The sequence below is a fragment of the Triturus cristatus genome, chromosome 5_2, assembly GCF_964204655.1.
Source record: "Triturus cristatus chromosome 5_2, aTriCri1.1, whole genome shotgun sequence".
Classification (NCBI taxonomy): Eukaryota; Metazoa; Chordata; class Amphibia; order Caudata; family Salamandridae; genus Triturus; species Triturus cristatus.
Genome location: NC_140588.1, coordinates 716,477,122 through 716,491,675, shown reverse-complemented (window position 1 = coordinate 716,491,675; position 14,554 = coordinate 716,477,122). Strand labels below are relative to the sequence as shown.

Genomic DNA, 14,554 nt, shown 5'->3' with positions numbered 1-14,554 from the left:
CATGGTCAGTGACATCTCTCATGACATCACTGATGACATCTCAAATGACATCACTGATGACATCATTGATTACATCATCCGCGTGATAGAGTGGCAGACCTCCTCTCACCCTGATATAACCTTTGATACACACACTCAAAAATAAAAACTAACATTTTCAAAACAATGGACACACCAATACCAGTTACAACACACCTATTCAGTAATTCTAAGATCTACACACACATCCACTCATTCAGCAATAGTAGCAAAGGTTATATCAGGGTGAGAGGAGGTCTGCCACTCTATCACGCGGATGATGTAATCAATGATGTCATCAGTGATGTCATTTGAGATGTCATCAGTGATGTCATGAGAGATGTCACTGACCATGTCATGAGTGATGTAATATGTGACGTCATCAGCAGTGCATTGCGGGCGCGCGAGTTATAGTTAGCTGAACTAACTATAACGGGTGAATTTCTATGGTTTTGTACGAGTGAAATGTCCAACTAACTATAACGCCCCTGAAAACCTATGGTTTTTTTCAGTGAATTTCGAAGGTTTTTTAAATGCTAATTTCTAACTATAACGTGCCTGAAACCTATGGTTTTTTCTGTGAATGTCTAAGGTTTTTAAATGCTAGTTTCTAACTATGCCTACAGAGGTAGGACATGTGAAGAAAGAAGAAAAAACGCAGAGAAAAAAGCAAAAGAAATGCAGAAAGAAGCAACAGAAGTCTTCAAAGGCGAAAAAAAGTGCAGGAAGAAGCAAGACATGTGTAGAAAGAACCAACAGAGGAGCAGAAAGAGGCCTTGTTACAAAATCATCCTGTGCCCACAACTTTTTCAGACGGGTAGTGGTGTTAACTGACTCTGGCTAACCAGGCCTAGAGCCAGTGGTATGCTAAAAGACACTTAGAATACAGTGAAAACACCGACATACACTAGGGAACACTATGCATTGGGGTACCCCTGTGATTAGCATGACCTCCTCTGTAAGCCCCTAGTACATAATAGGGCAGGGGGATTAAAATTACCTCTTAAAATGCACCATGGGGTGCGTTTGCACACTGGTGAAGGGGGGGAGCCTGAGGTGACATGTGTGCAAACACGCCCTGTGGGCGTTTTAAGTTGGGGGATAAAGTCCCCTTGAATCCTGAGGGTCCCTGGGGTCCAACTAGCCCATTAGGTACCTCCAGTAAGCTATCTAGGCTGAAGAGGGGTGAAACCCCGAAACCGGTCCTAAGATGCTTGATTCCGGTCCAGGGAAGACATGGCTTGGCAGTTCGGGCTGGACTTTTCCCATGAGGCACAGGGTCAAGACTGATTTGCACATGGCCATGTCTGAACTGGGGTGGCGTGGTAAGCAGAATAACGATGGATTAAACCCAGATCTGTGACTGGGGGTGAATGTGTTTCCAATGTGCAACATTCAGTCCATCATCTTGTGTTTTGTACCTCCAGTAAGCGCCACAGAGCTGCGTTGCAGAGAGGTGTAAAAAGGGGCACGGCGTAGACCACCTCTCTGCAACGCAGCGCAGTGGCGCTTACTGGAAGCACCTGGTGGGCTAGTTGGCCCCCAGGAGCCCTCCGGATTGAAGGGGAATTATTTCCCCAACTTAAAACCCGCCACAGGGCGTGTTTGCACACGTCACCTCAGGCCCCGTCCCCTCACTTCACCACTGTGTAAACACACCCTGTGGCCGTTTTAAGTTGGGAGATTAAGTCCCCTTGAATCCTGAGGTTCCCTAGGGTCCAACTAGCCCACTAGGTACCTCCAGTAAGTGCCACAGAGCTGCGCAGAGAGGTATAAAATGGAGCACGGCCTGGACCACCTCTCTGCAACGCAGCGCAGTGGCGCTTACTGGAGGTAGCTAGTGGGTACGTCCCCGGGGCATGTGGGGGGTTCGAGCTCCCCACACAGGTAGTTAATATTTTTTTTTAAAACAAGCCCCGGGGGTGGCGGTCCCAGGGGTTGCGGGGGCTTGGATGCCCCCACCTAAAAAAAAAAAATCAAAGCCCTGGGGGGGTGGCGGTCTCCTGGGCTGCAGGGGGGGCCGTGTGCCCCCCGCAAATCATTGTGCAAAGCCCTGGGGGGTGGCGGCCCCCAGGGCAGTGTGGGGGGATTGGGGCCCCCCAACACTTTTGTTTTTCTGCCCCCGGGACCTGGCCCACCCAGGGGCTTTATTTAAATGAAAGCCCGCACTTCATTTTTTTTTGGGGGGGCCGGATCCGTGGATCCAGCGCGCATCCTGCGATTTAATAATAAAAAAAGTTTTTGGGCTCTGGGGGTCGTTGTGGGACCCCCTAAGCAGGCCTAGGGGGTCAGGGTGTTTCTACCCTGCCCCCTTTTCGTGTTTTGCGCGTTTGTTTTTCTCTTTTCTTGTGCCTCGATTCTACCTGGGGCTGTAGCCGTGTCTAAAGATTCCTATGGAAAATTGCATGGAGAAAACACGTTTTGGGACCCCCCTTTTTTCTCGGCCCCTGCTTGCCGAATCACCCCGAAACTTTCAGGATAGGAGCAGACCAGGCCATGAGTTTTGAAAATTTCACGAAGATTCGTCAATTGGCGCCAAAGTTATTGGGAATAGAATGTTGCGATTTTCCTATGGTAACTTGGTCCTAACTATATCTACAGTAGGCAATTATATATATATATATATATATATATATATATATATATATATATATATATATATATATATATATATATATTGTAATTTTTTTATGTAACAAAGTTGGAGATGTAGTGTCTTGCGAGTTAGCAATGCTGGACCCCTTTTGGCCCCTGATGGACTTCCCGTAGAGCTGCACCTTAAGTGTTAGAGTGGAATGTAATGAAGGCTGATTTAGAATGTTGAGTTTGCAGTTACATGCAGGCAAAGGTATCAACCAACAGAGTCTGGAAAGAAGCCCACTTGACAGTAAGAGATGAGGAGAGCTGAAATGGGACAAGTTTGCTGTCTGGGCTTTTGTTGGTGCACCTCCCTACCATAACAGTAACAATGCTGTGGAATACAGTTTTTGCTAATGGATTTTACAAATATAACGTATTACCTCAGGTGCTACAAAGTTGGCAGTGTAGCAAGGAGTCAAAAGAAGTCCATTTTCCCCTCGAAGCTGCTTTGCGAATCCAAAATCACAAATTCGTATAGAATCAGCATTGCTGGAGTCATCCATATACAAAATATTACTTGGCTTCAAGTCACGATGAACTACCTAAAAAGGATTTTAAAAAAACATGAAATAATTCTGATTTCGAGTCTGATGTGATTTAGTGTTTATTACGATAAAAAAACAACACACAAAAGTCCTAGTATTGAAAGCAGACAGAAAACAACTTTGTAGTCGTGAACACATTTCTCACTGCTGCTCTAAAGATGCTGCAAAGGGATTCTGAATGTACAGAAAGGTGGAGGGAGGCCATACTTTTCAGAGTATATCACAGCCTTGATATCAAACAAGTGGCTTGATGTACAAATTTAATGTGTGGTCGCAAACCCGCAGATTAATTGCAAAATTACTAGATGTGCGAGAGCAAATTACCTTTTTACAATGAACAAACTCCTTTTAAAGGGTTGAGAAAGTCTTTCCTACTGATAAAAAGCTTTTGCAACCTTTTCCAAATCACTAATAGGATGGGACGTGAAAGGGGTGTCCCCTCTTTGCAATTGGAGGCAGTAATTGTAATTGTAGTAATTTGAAGTTGCAAACCATTTATGAGTTACCAACTGAGTTAGAGTGGTAACAGATTGACATGGGGAAGCTGCAACAGCATCCCCTTTGACAATCCTGTGAGGAGCCCTTGAGGGCCGCAGATATGCATAAATATGTTCCCCGATTAAATGTTTTTAGGGAAAATTAGCTGCTTTGAAAAGAGAAAAATAAATTCAAGCCAGGTATTCAAATGCAGGGTTGGAAGTCTGTTGTCCTTTGCAGGCCTCCATCACCGAGTTTGCAGCCATTCACGGGGGATTGCAAAGTGCTTCCTGCCTCATTAACCTTCAAGACATAGGATGTTTTGTGACCTACAAATAAAATTTTGCAACGTGGCTGGTATATCAGCCACATCGCAAAATGATGAGCAGGTGGAAAACATTGAGTGCACTTTTCACACAATAGCTTGCAACTTGCCCAACGTTACATCAGGTCCAAGGGGCTTGCACAAGGTAACATAACAAGAAAACAAACTATGCCATCAAAAATATTTGGAATATAAATATCCTTTCAAACTGAAAGTCTATATTAATTAAATTGTAACTACTGCCAAACAATGTAAACTGGGTTTGTTGCCTGTCAGAACAAAGGAGTGTCGATGTATCAGAATGTGCCACAAACAATATGCAAATGGCACAAAAAGCTCTTGCCAATGACTGCGAATTCTGCATTAGCTATGAAAAAACACAAAGGGCCTCATTACGATGTCAGTCGGAAAGGCTCCGAACTGCAGTCAGATTCGCCGAAATGGTGTCGGAACCTATGATTACAATTTACTTGGTCGGAAAGCACACTGTTCGTTCAGTCTGAATCGGTTCCGACCTGCATTTTGAAACTCCGAGTCAGTCGGAGATGAATCGTACAGTTCTACGGACCGTGTTTCTAACCGACGTATTACAAAGCTAGATTCTGACAGCCTTCCTGACTCGGTCTGTCCGACACGAAAAGGCTGTCGGAAACTGACTTTGGGGGCCCGTAGCAGGCCCCCCTTCATTCTGAGGCCTCTGGTTTGGGGCCATGGGGATACCCATGGGACTTCTCTTTCAAACTTTGCATAGTGTGGCAGGCACCATGGGTTGCTCACCACAGGGTTTTCCGCAACCACCTCTTTTTTCAATGGGAGCCTGCGTTGTCGGTTGGAACACAGGCTCCCATTGAAGTCAATGGGAGACTTTCTGAGCGGAGTTTGGCAGCATCGTAATCAGTCAGTTGGAGACGCCAAACGAGAGTCGGTTGGAACTGATTCTGACAAGGAGTCAATCAGTTTGCTTTCTGACCGACAACTTAATGTGGCCCACAGAACTACCTTGCTGATCCATCTTTGTCAATAGAGCACTCTCTGTGACTGGACACCTTGCCCACAGCTCAGCTCAGCTGAATTCCCTCCTATTCTAACATAAAGGTTTGCACACTTGGATCTTCGAACAGAGAATTCCCATTCACCCATAATTTTAAATTGTCTCTTTTATTCCTAGGCTGACTAAATAGTTTGTTGGCGGCTGCTGCCCTGCCAACTTTAAGGCTATCTTGGAAACTGGCTGGTAATGGATTTTCTAAGTAAGAAACAAGACAGATTGGATTATGTTTTGCTGTGGAACCTGAGGGCAGCAACTTTTACTCTTATCTGCAAGACAGAGAAGCCCAAAACGGATTGTGCAGTGCGATATCACTTTTAAATATAAAACCATAAGTCCTAGCTAAAGTGCTCTAAAATTTCTTCTGTAGGTTGACAGGATATTTAAATTAGAGCAACCAATCAAATGTTATGTCAGGACGGACAACTAGAGTGAACCCCAGAAGTCTGCCTAGCTACATGGAGTACACTGAATCTGTTACTCATCATACAAATAGTAGTCTCTCTTCGAGGCCGAGCAGCAATGTACAAAATGTTGGTGCTACCTATGCTGATTTGAATAAAACGGAACAATCGTTACTGAGTACCTTAGACCCTTTAGGAAGACTGATGATGCACTTTGCTCTCTGTAGTAGAACAAAGGTGCCCCCAGTATAGCTGAAGCCATACTTCATCGGTGAGCATATAAAGGCCATTGCCCACCCAGCTGTATCTAATATTACTTAGCAGAGTGGATACTTGTCATTAGCAGATATTGGCTCCTAGAGTGAACAAAAGTGCTAGGCAACACCAGTCACCTGGCAGCGCTGTGTAGATGCGGTAGGGTGACCCATCCCTCAAAACTGTACTGTGGTTCATTTATTAAACTGGAATGGCAAGGATTATTCACTAGGTATATTCAGTTACAGATGGGTGATGTGCTGAATGAGTTCATATGCCTGCCAGGCTTTCGCAAATGGTATATGATTGGGATTACGTTTCTAGACAATTTGTATGGATGAAACCATTCAAATGATCTGCGCAAATCCAGCGAGACTTTGAAGTGGATGAATTTAATACATCTACAAACACAAACATCTGCATGTATCAGGTAGAACTGTTTTGCAGCATGGCTCATCACTAAAACACAGACTTTCTTCCTGTTCGAAAGCAGGTTATTGGTAGTGGTAGATATGCCTCTACCACTGGCAACACGGCCACTAACACAGTCTAGGGCTCAGCACAGGTCTCAATAAATTATTCCCATGCTCAGCCCTGGGTAGCTTGGCTGTGAGCAGTCAGGCTTAACTTAGAGGAGACAGGTATGTAAAGCATTTAAAAACACAAATTAAGTAAATAATTAAGACAAAACACACAATAAATACCCCAAACCAATTTATAACAATAGGAAATATTTGTATCTTTAAAATGACAACAATCCAATGCAGGGAACCGGAGATATGAATTTTTAAAGATGTAATACAATATAGCACTTAGAAACCTAAGGCGCCACTCTGGGACATCTGGACGCGCTGGACCAGGAGAAACAAAAAGTTTCAGGCCCACCCTGATGGGGCCCTGCTCGGATATCCCATGCGGTAGGACTCGAACGAATTGTTACCTTCAGACTTAGGAACATTTCTGGAGTTTTTTCAGTTGGGGCCCCTTGATGCTGTTCACCAGTCAGGATTCAGTGAGGGTTCGCTGGCTTGCTTTTCAAGGAGCTCCTGACTGGTCAAACTCCGGAAGTCGGACCACTGGAGCTTTTCAGTGGCACGGACCAGCAGGTCAGGCTGGCTCGCGGTTGAAGGTGGCCAGCTTGGCTCTCGTGGTTGAGTCGGTCCCCTTATGGAGCTTTTTTTCCAAAGTTGCTCCAAAATTCTAAGTCCTTGAAAAATTGGGACCATAATGCACCTGGACAAAACCCTTACAAATCCACTAGACACACTCCAGGCAGGGGATTATTGGTGGCAATTATTCAGGTGAGCTCTGTTAACCTGTAGCATGCAGAGAGTCCAGTCTCTTACTCTTGAAGCAAGGTACATCCAAAGGGCTGTATTTCCAGATAATGCAGCAGGTGCAGTCAGTGAGAATGCAGGGCTTGGTGGTGCAAATCAAGTTTTCAGCTTGGCAATCCTTCTCTTAGTTTCATGGAGCAGATCTGAAAGGCTCTGCTCCTCTCACATATTTATTCAGTGTTCTCTGGGGTCAATCAGGAGAGCACTCCTGCCCAATGAGGTGCAAGCCAACACCCCAGAGCATGACCACTACCTCTAAAGTATGGCATACGCTTCTCCCAGATAGCAGAGGAGAAATAACTAGTAAAACTAACCTCCAATATGGCTCATTTCCAGATCTCTACTCCCCCTACCATCTGTAAATTCCTGTCTTAAGCCTGACATCTGGCTGGGTCAGAGGGGCAGCAGGTAGTTGGACCTGGTATGCGCTGCCTGTCCTATTTCTCTTTTGAAGCTTCATGCTTTATGAACCCTTCTCCCTGCTCTGGCATTCCGGTGTAGCAGAGCTCTCTCCACCAGACAGCCTCTCCATGGGTGAGCCACTTAACACTTCATCAAAGCAGCCTGGCTAATCCAGATACCTCTTACCAATAAGGGAAGAGGGCAGGAAGGCTTAATTTTGATTTGCAGATAAGAAAGTCTTATAACTTATTTTCTATATACTTTAGGATAAATTCAACAATAGCATATTTTTGGATTTATCAATAACATTCTCCCTAGTCCTTGAATGGGATGTTGGTTTAATTCTTTGCGATAGTTATACGTTCACAAACTATTGCAATCTTATCCTAAGGGACTAGGTATCTGCAATGGGGAAAGTGAAATTGGCAATTTCTTGATCACTAGAACATATAAAACATTTTTTTAAAGGCCCTGCTTATAGCTACCTGACCCCCCTCCCCTGGGGCACCTGGGGGGGAGGGGGGGGGGGGGGGGTTAAGGGTCCTGAATATGCAAACAGAGTGTAGAGCATCACTCCACGCCGCTCCTAGCCCCAAAGTCGATTTGGGGAGGCACTTTTCTACAATGGTGAAAGTGAAATGTGCATTTTCTCTATCCCTAGGGCATTTAAAACATCTTTTATAGGGCCCTCTGTATAATGACATGACCCCCCTCCCACCCACCACATGGATACATGGGGAGACCCAGGTACCGAAAATTTCAAAATATTGTAGTGTATCACACTTAAGTCGAGTTTGGGTACAATTTATATTTAAAAGCAGTGCTGTAACACAGGGCTTTTTTTTAAAATAACCTCAGGCTCTCAGCAGTATATACATGCAAGCACATAAAAGGCTGCTGGCCTCTAAACTGCCATGCCCTATCATACACTAGGGACTTAAAGGTAGTTTTAATTCTCCTTGCCCTTTTATCTACTAGGGACTTATAGGGCAGATCATGCCAATCATAGGTGTATAGTAACACATAGTGTAGCTTAATATAAGTGTGTGTTTTCACTCTGTGTTCAACATAGCAGGGGGTGTTTCCAACAAAGCACTGGCCCCGGGTCTGCCCAGAGCAGAGCCAGGGCACTCAGAGTCAGAAAAACAGGCTTTCAGGGGTCTAAAATGGGGTAAAAAGTGGAGGGACACTGCAAACAGGTCCCGATTTCCAACAATAACCCCCCAAAAGAGGCATTTTATTGGACGACAAATTGCTGATCAATCATATGATGGCGCTAAGGAGCTCAATGACTGGGAGTGGGAGCAGGCCGGGTATCACCCTGTGCTGTGGCTATAAGGGCAGGGATTATGCTGGAGTAAAGTAAAATGTTACATAGGCTTTATTACTCCCAAACACAATTGTTTAACTTTGGTTTGGCTGAGCTGAAATAATGGGACTAGGGACTGTTACTGACCCTCCTCCCTATAAAGTGTACAAAATGCTGACACGCAGGGGTGAGCTCTGTTCTATGGAATGTTCGAGGAAAAAAGGTCAGGATCGCGACACCTCATGTTTATTTGACACCATGTGCAAAGATCATTCTGTAGGCATTGATAACAACAATTTGCTTTGAGAATCTTTTGTTCCCTAGGGACGCGAGTGAAATAAAACCTACTTCAGTTGTTACCATGTTGAATTTCTGGAAATGTACATTAAGATGTTAAAAAAGTGTTTGGCTGACAGGGATTTATACGTAAAAAATTGCAGGCAGGTCAGGCTATCTAGCACACGATTTGGATGTGCTCTCAACCAGAAGATCCTAACTTTTGACTTCTGTGGCCTGAACTGAATTACTGTAATCTGGAGACCCCCACTAAGTCATGATTGGAAGCCGGGGACTCCCAGCCTATGGAATTTTTATGATCTAAAATAATAAACAAAAATACAAAAACAAGTACACACAAAACAAATGCTCAAATATTTAAATGTTTTGTTTAATTCACATTCAATTTAAGATGTTTTTTACACTTTCAATTTTGCTTCTTTATTTGTATATACTTTATTAATTTCGATTCATTAATTTTAATATTATAAAATTTAAGAAAACAGTTGAGGGCCCGATGAGTGTGCTCTGCAGATCCCCTGGGTTTCTAGGGAACACTGATTAAGAACCACTGCTCTAAACTACGCCCATTCATTGCAAGGTTGGCAATACTTTGGCCACAATCACCTAGATATCAATGGAAAAGAAGCCAGGCACTATACTGCAGGGCATTTGAGATGACATTTCCCCTTCAAAACTGTTTTAAGATTTGGGCCCGAGTGTCAAGTCGAGATGTTGCTGAGGCCTGGGGTGGTGTTGACGTCGAAAGATTGGGGAATGGATCTTCCCTATGGTATGGAGGATGCATGTTAAAAAATTTATTTATGAAGCATGGAATACCCTAGGAAATCTAAAAAGGTTTGGGGTCACTGGAAGAGATACCGTGGATTATCATAGAAGGGCTCAGGTTCCCTCTTCCCAGTCCCATCTTACTTCTGCATGTGAATCATCTCTTACAAGAGAATGTCTTTCCCTGAGTGTACACTGTTTACGTATAAATTGGTACTGCCTGCCATGTTATCTGTAATAGGCTCCACCAGGACCACTTAATGATTGCATTGTGATGTCCAACAACCTTAACTCACCTAACAAAAAAAGTAAATAGTTTAAGAAGCCATTCAGATTGCTTGGCCACTTTTTAGCATTTTTTCTTTCTCAATAGTGCCAAGAAACTTCAGTGAGCATAGCACTTGTATAAATGCTATATAATATAACCTAGCATAAATAAGTGTTGTGGTCAAATTGGTCTCAGAAAGTCAACTGGTTAGCTGCAAATAATTTTACTGAAGGCCAAAACAGATAACGTCGATGAAGTAACATTAGATTTACAGGTTGGTTGCGGTGCATAGCTGGTCGACTATGCCTGCTAATTTGTGTAGCGGTACAAAAGGGGGTGGTGATGGATGGCGCATCAGAACCAATCAAACACTCACACCCAGTCAACAGATCTGGGTTTGATCCATCACCGTTCTTTAGCCCACTCTGCCACCCCAGTTCAGACATGGCCATATGCAAATCAGTCTGACCCTGTGCCTCATGGGAACAGTCCAGCCCGAACTGCCAAGCCATGCCTTCCCTGGACCGGAAACAAGCTTCCTAGGACCGGTTTCTGGCATTTCAGCCATCTTCAGCCAGGCTTGCTTTAATCCAGTGGCAAAGTGAGCAAGGGACTCACGTCTGAGCATACCCTGCCAACTTATGGCGAACAAAGCGGTACAAAAGGGGGTGGTGATGGACGGAGCATCAGAACCAATCAAACACTCACACCCAGTCAACAGATCTGGGTTTGATCCATCACCGTTCTTTAGCCCACTCTGCCACCCCAGTTCAGACATGGCCATATGCAAATCACTCTGACCCTGTGCCTCATGGGAACAGTCCAGCCCGAACTGACAAGCCATGCCTTCCCTGGACCGGAAACAAGCTTCCTAGGACCGGTTTCTGGCATTTCAGCCGTCTTCAGCCAGGCTTGCTTTAATCCAGTGGCAAAGTGAGCTAGGGACTCACGTCTGAGCATACCCTGCCAACTTATGGCAAACAAAGCGCTACAAAAGGGGGTGGTGATGGACGGAGCATCAGAACCAATCAAACATTCACACCCAGTCAACAGATCTGGGTTTGATCCATCACCGTTCTTTAGCCCACTCTGCCACCCCAGTTCAGACACGGCCATATGCAAATCAGTCTGACCCTGTGCCTCATGGGAACAGTCCGGCCCGAACTGCCTAGCCATTCCTTCCCTGGACCGGAAACAAGCTTCCTAGGACCGGTTTCTGGTATTTCAGACGTCTTCAGCCAGGCTTGCTTTAATCCAGTGGCAAAGTGAGCAAGGGACTCACGTCTGAGCATACCCTGCCAACTTATGGCGAACAAAGCGGTACAAAAGGGGGTGGTGATGGACGGAGCATCAGAACCAATCAAACACTCACACCCAGTCAACAGATCTGGGTTTGATCCATCACCGTTCTTTAGCCCACTCTGCCACCCCAGTTCAGACATGGCCATATGCAAATCAGTCTGACCCTGTGCCTCATGGGAACAGTCCAGCCCGAACTGCCAAGCCATGCCTTCCCTGGACCGGAAACAAGCTTCCTAGGACCGGTTTCTGGCATTTCAGCCGTCTTCAGCCAGGCTTGCTTTAATCCAGTGGCAAAGTGAGCAAGGGACTCACGTCTGAGCATACCCTGCCAACTTATGGCGAACAAAGCTAATTTGTGTATGCACTACTTAATCTTTTGAAATTTAGGTACTGGTTAGCTAAGAGATAATATACATTGTGCTGTGGGATAGTCCTGACCAAAAAGCCAAGCATTCACAAAGACAACGTAGCCTTTAACATAATGAAAATGATTGCTCAAACTCCTCTAATAAATGTGAGATTGGCAGTGTTAACTTTATTTTAACACATCAATGGGGATAAAGAAAGGGCATAGGGTAAAATCCTACATACATGCTCCATAATTATCACACTTCTTTTACATAAAGATTTTTGGGCTCTTTACCAGGGACTGACCTATTGTTCAGTCCCCCAATACATCATACATATAAAAAATTATATAGAAGAGACCTCACCCACCATTTACAGCGAGATGCTTCACCACTGGTGTCTTCTTCTCATACGGGTAGGTAGGTAAAACATGGATGGACTCAACCACTGTTGAGAGCTTGTGATAAATTCTCATCTGGATAGAAGCTGGGATCCAGATTTTTTTTGTAAAAATATCTCAGGGCATACCCATAGGATGATTTCATTTTATTGAATGTGTATGGTTAAAAATAGTTTTATATGGATTCTAACTGAAATTAATGTATCATACATCCACTGGAAGATAAGTCCACATGTTTCAATGCTTTTATCTGCCCTATTAGGTAACCGGCTTTCATCAGGGCTGGGATGATCCATACATAAGCATTCGAAAGTATCAAGCAATTATAGTAGAGGACTAAGGTTCCCCACCTGCTTTTTCAGAAAATATAATGACCCTCTTTTAGGGCCTGTTCCCACTTCATCTGCAAGGAGGGGAGCACTTTCCTGTAGTCAGACCATCATCTAAGGTACAGTGCCACTGTTGCACCTATTTAACCCTATTTCAGCCGCATGGGAACCTTTTTGGAACATTAGAAACAAAGAAAAGCTACAATATGTTTTGCAGCAGAGTATTGTTTGTAAGAATGTACACACACACACACACACACACACACACACACACACACACGCACGCACACACACACACACACAGTACAAGTCTCTCTCACACAAACACACACACAATGGCAGCAAGAGTACAAGTCTCTCTCACACTAATAACACACACACACACACAATGGCAGCAAGAGTACAAGTCTCTCTCACACTAATAAACGGTAAGGAATAGCTGGCAGCAGTGCATCTCCCTTGTTCTGAGGAAAATGGGCCCAAGGTGGCAGCAACAATGAAAGCATCCCTCATATAGAGAACAGAGGCAGAAACAGCGCAGACCTCCCCACACTAAACAGTTATTTGGACAGCAGTTATATCCCTCTCTCGCACACTGGCAGAGAGAGGGATACCCCTCTTTCGGCCTGTGAGACCACTCTGACAGTTTCTCACTCAAGGGCAGACTCAGTCGTGTAACACAAAATAATGGTCAAGGTGCCCCTCAAACTTTCAGATCTCCAAAATATTCATAGGCCTTTGGCTGAATGGGTGTGCCCATCCCTTGCGACGCAGGATTCTATGTAACATTCCTGGATAGACTCTCCTACTCCCCCCCCCTTCTGATAGACCCTTTTTCCAGTAACCACCCCTTGCATACACACACCATTGAAAATGTTAACAATCACCTTCAAGTAGATGACAAACCTGTGCTGTTTTTTTTTTTAAAGTAACAAAGCAACTGATGAAACAGGGAGAGCTATCAAAATATGGAGAGCTGTACATTATCTCCACCCATTTGAACGAGGAAGGGCAGGGATGTTTGGGGATCATTCTACAGGAGGGTGCATACGGGAAGGCTGGCAAGACCTCACAAACACAGCAATAACTATCAAGCACAGAGCTGCTTCATACATTTTCTGTGGTATGCAATAAATCAAGATCAGGGTTCATGTAGGTTTGTATTATATTAGGGGATCGTCCTAGTGTATAAAGTAGTAAAATAGTACATGCCATGTTTACCCACCCCAGACTTGCTTCTTTTCCGCCAATAACAAAGCCTACTGCATTATGCTGACTGCCAAGTGGCCTAGCAGGTGGCTGCATGCAAATCACCAAGACGTTTGTGCTATGTCACAGATATTCGGATTGTCTGTCAGCAGCCAATAACACTGATCCTCGGACAAGGCCCTACTCTGATTGCTGTAACAATAGTGATCTGATCTGTCACCATTTCAACTATTCAGGATAGGGCCCAGCGGACCAAATTCTTTACACTTTATAAAACCGAGTTCTGTTCCATAGGAACACCCAAAAAATAAAAGAGGCAGCTCTGGCCAGTTTCAAATGTCTGTAAATTTGATATCAAAGTCAATTCAACATTGTGCCTCGCAGGTACCCTTGCAAAGTTCTCAACCTTATGAGCTATGTTAACACTGATTACAGTACATAAACACCAATACATCATACCTCTACAAGTGAAAAGCAGAGATTTTTCCAACTGAACTCCGTGGTAGAACTGTGCAAATATGTAATTCCTGCCCTACACAAGATAAATTGCTGAAGCAATGGTGTTTTTTGGCCTCCCATTAAACAGCACAGTGGAAATGTATGCACTTTCCAGATTACAAGAAGAACCTAATTTATCAACTACAATACCTAGCTTTGCCAGGAGGATGCTCTTCGACGGTTTTTGTGTGTCAGTTTCCAATTTTCATGGCAAGCATACAAATACAATCCTCTATACGATTTGGGGAAGTGCAACCATTGCAGAACAAGCATTTGCAAAGCAAATAGGTCCGGTGTCAGTCGCCAGCCTTTTGGCAATTCTTGTTTAGTTAAGTCACAGTTTTTGCATTGCAAAGTTTCTGGGAATTCTCGCTA

The 14,554-nt window shown here is 44.3% G+C and overlaps 1 protein-coding gene across 1 annotated transcript in view; it reads right to left on the bottom strand.

Moving 5' to 3' along the window:
- Nucleotides 1-14,554, bottom strand: part of RPS6KA6 (ribosomal protein S6 kinase A6) — a 626,385-nt gene that overhangs the window by 97,783 nt on the left and 514,048 nt on the right. Inside the window, exon 18 of the mRNA XM_085607823.1 lies at nt 3,039-3,200. Coding sequence (XP_085463949.1) covers nt 3,039-3,200 — 162 coding nt within the window. The remainder of the gene's footprint in view (nt 1-3,038; nt 3,201-14,554) is intronic.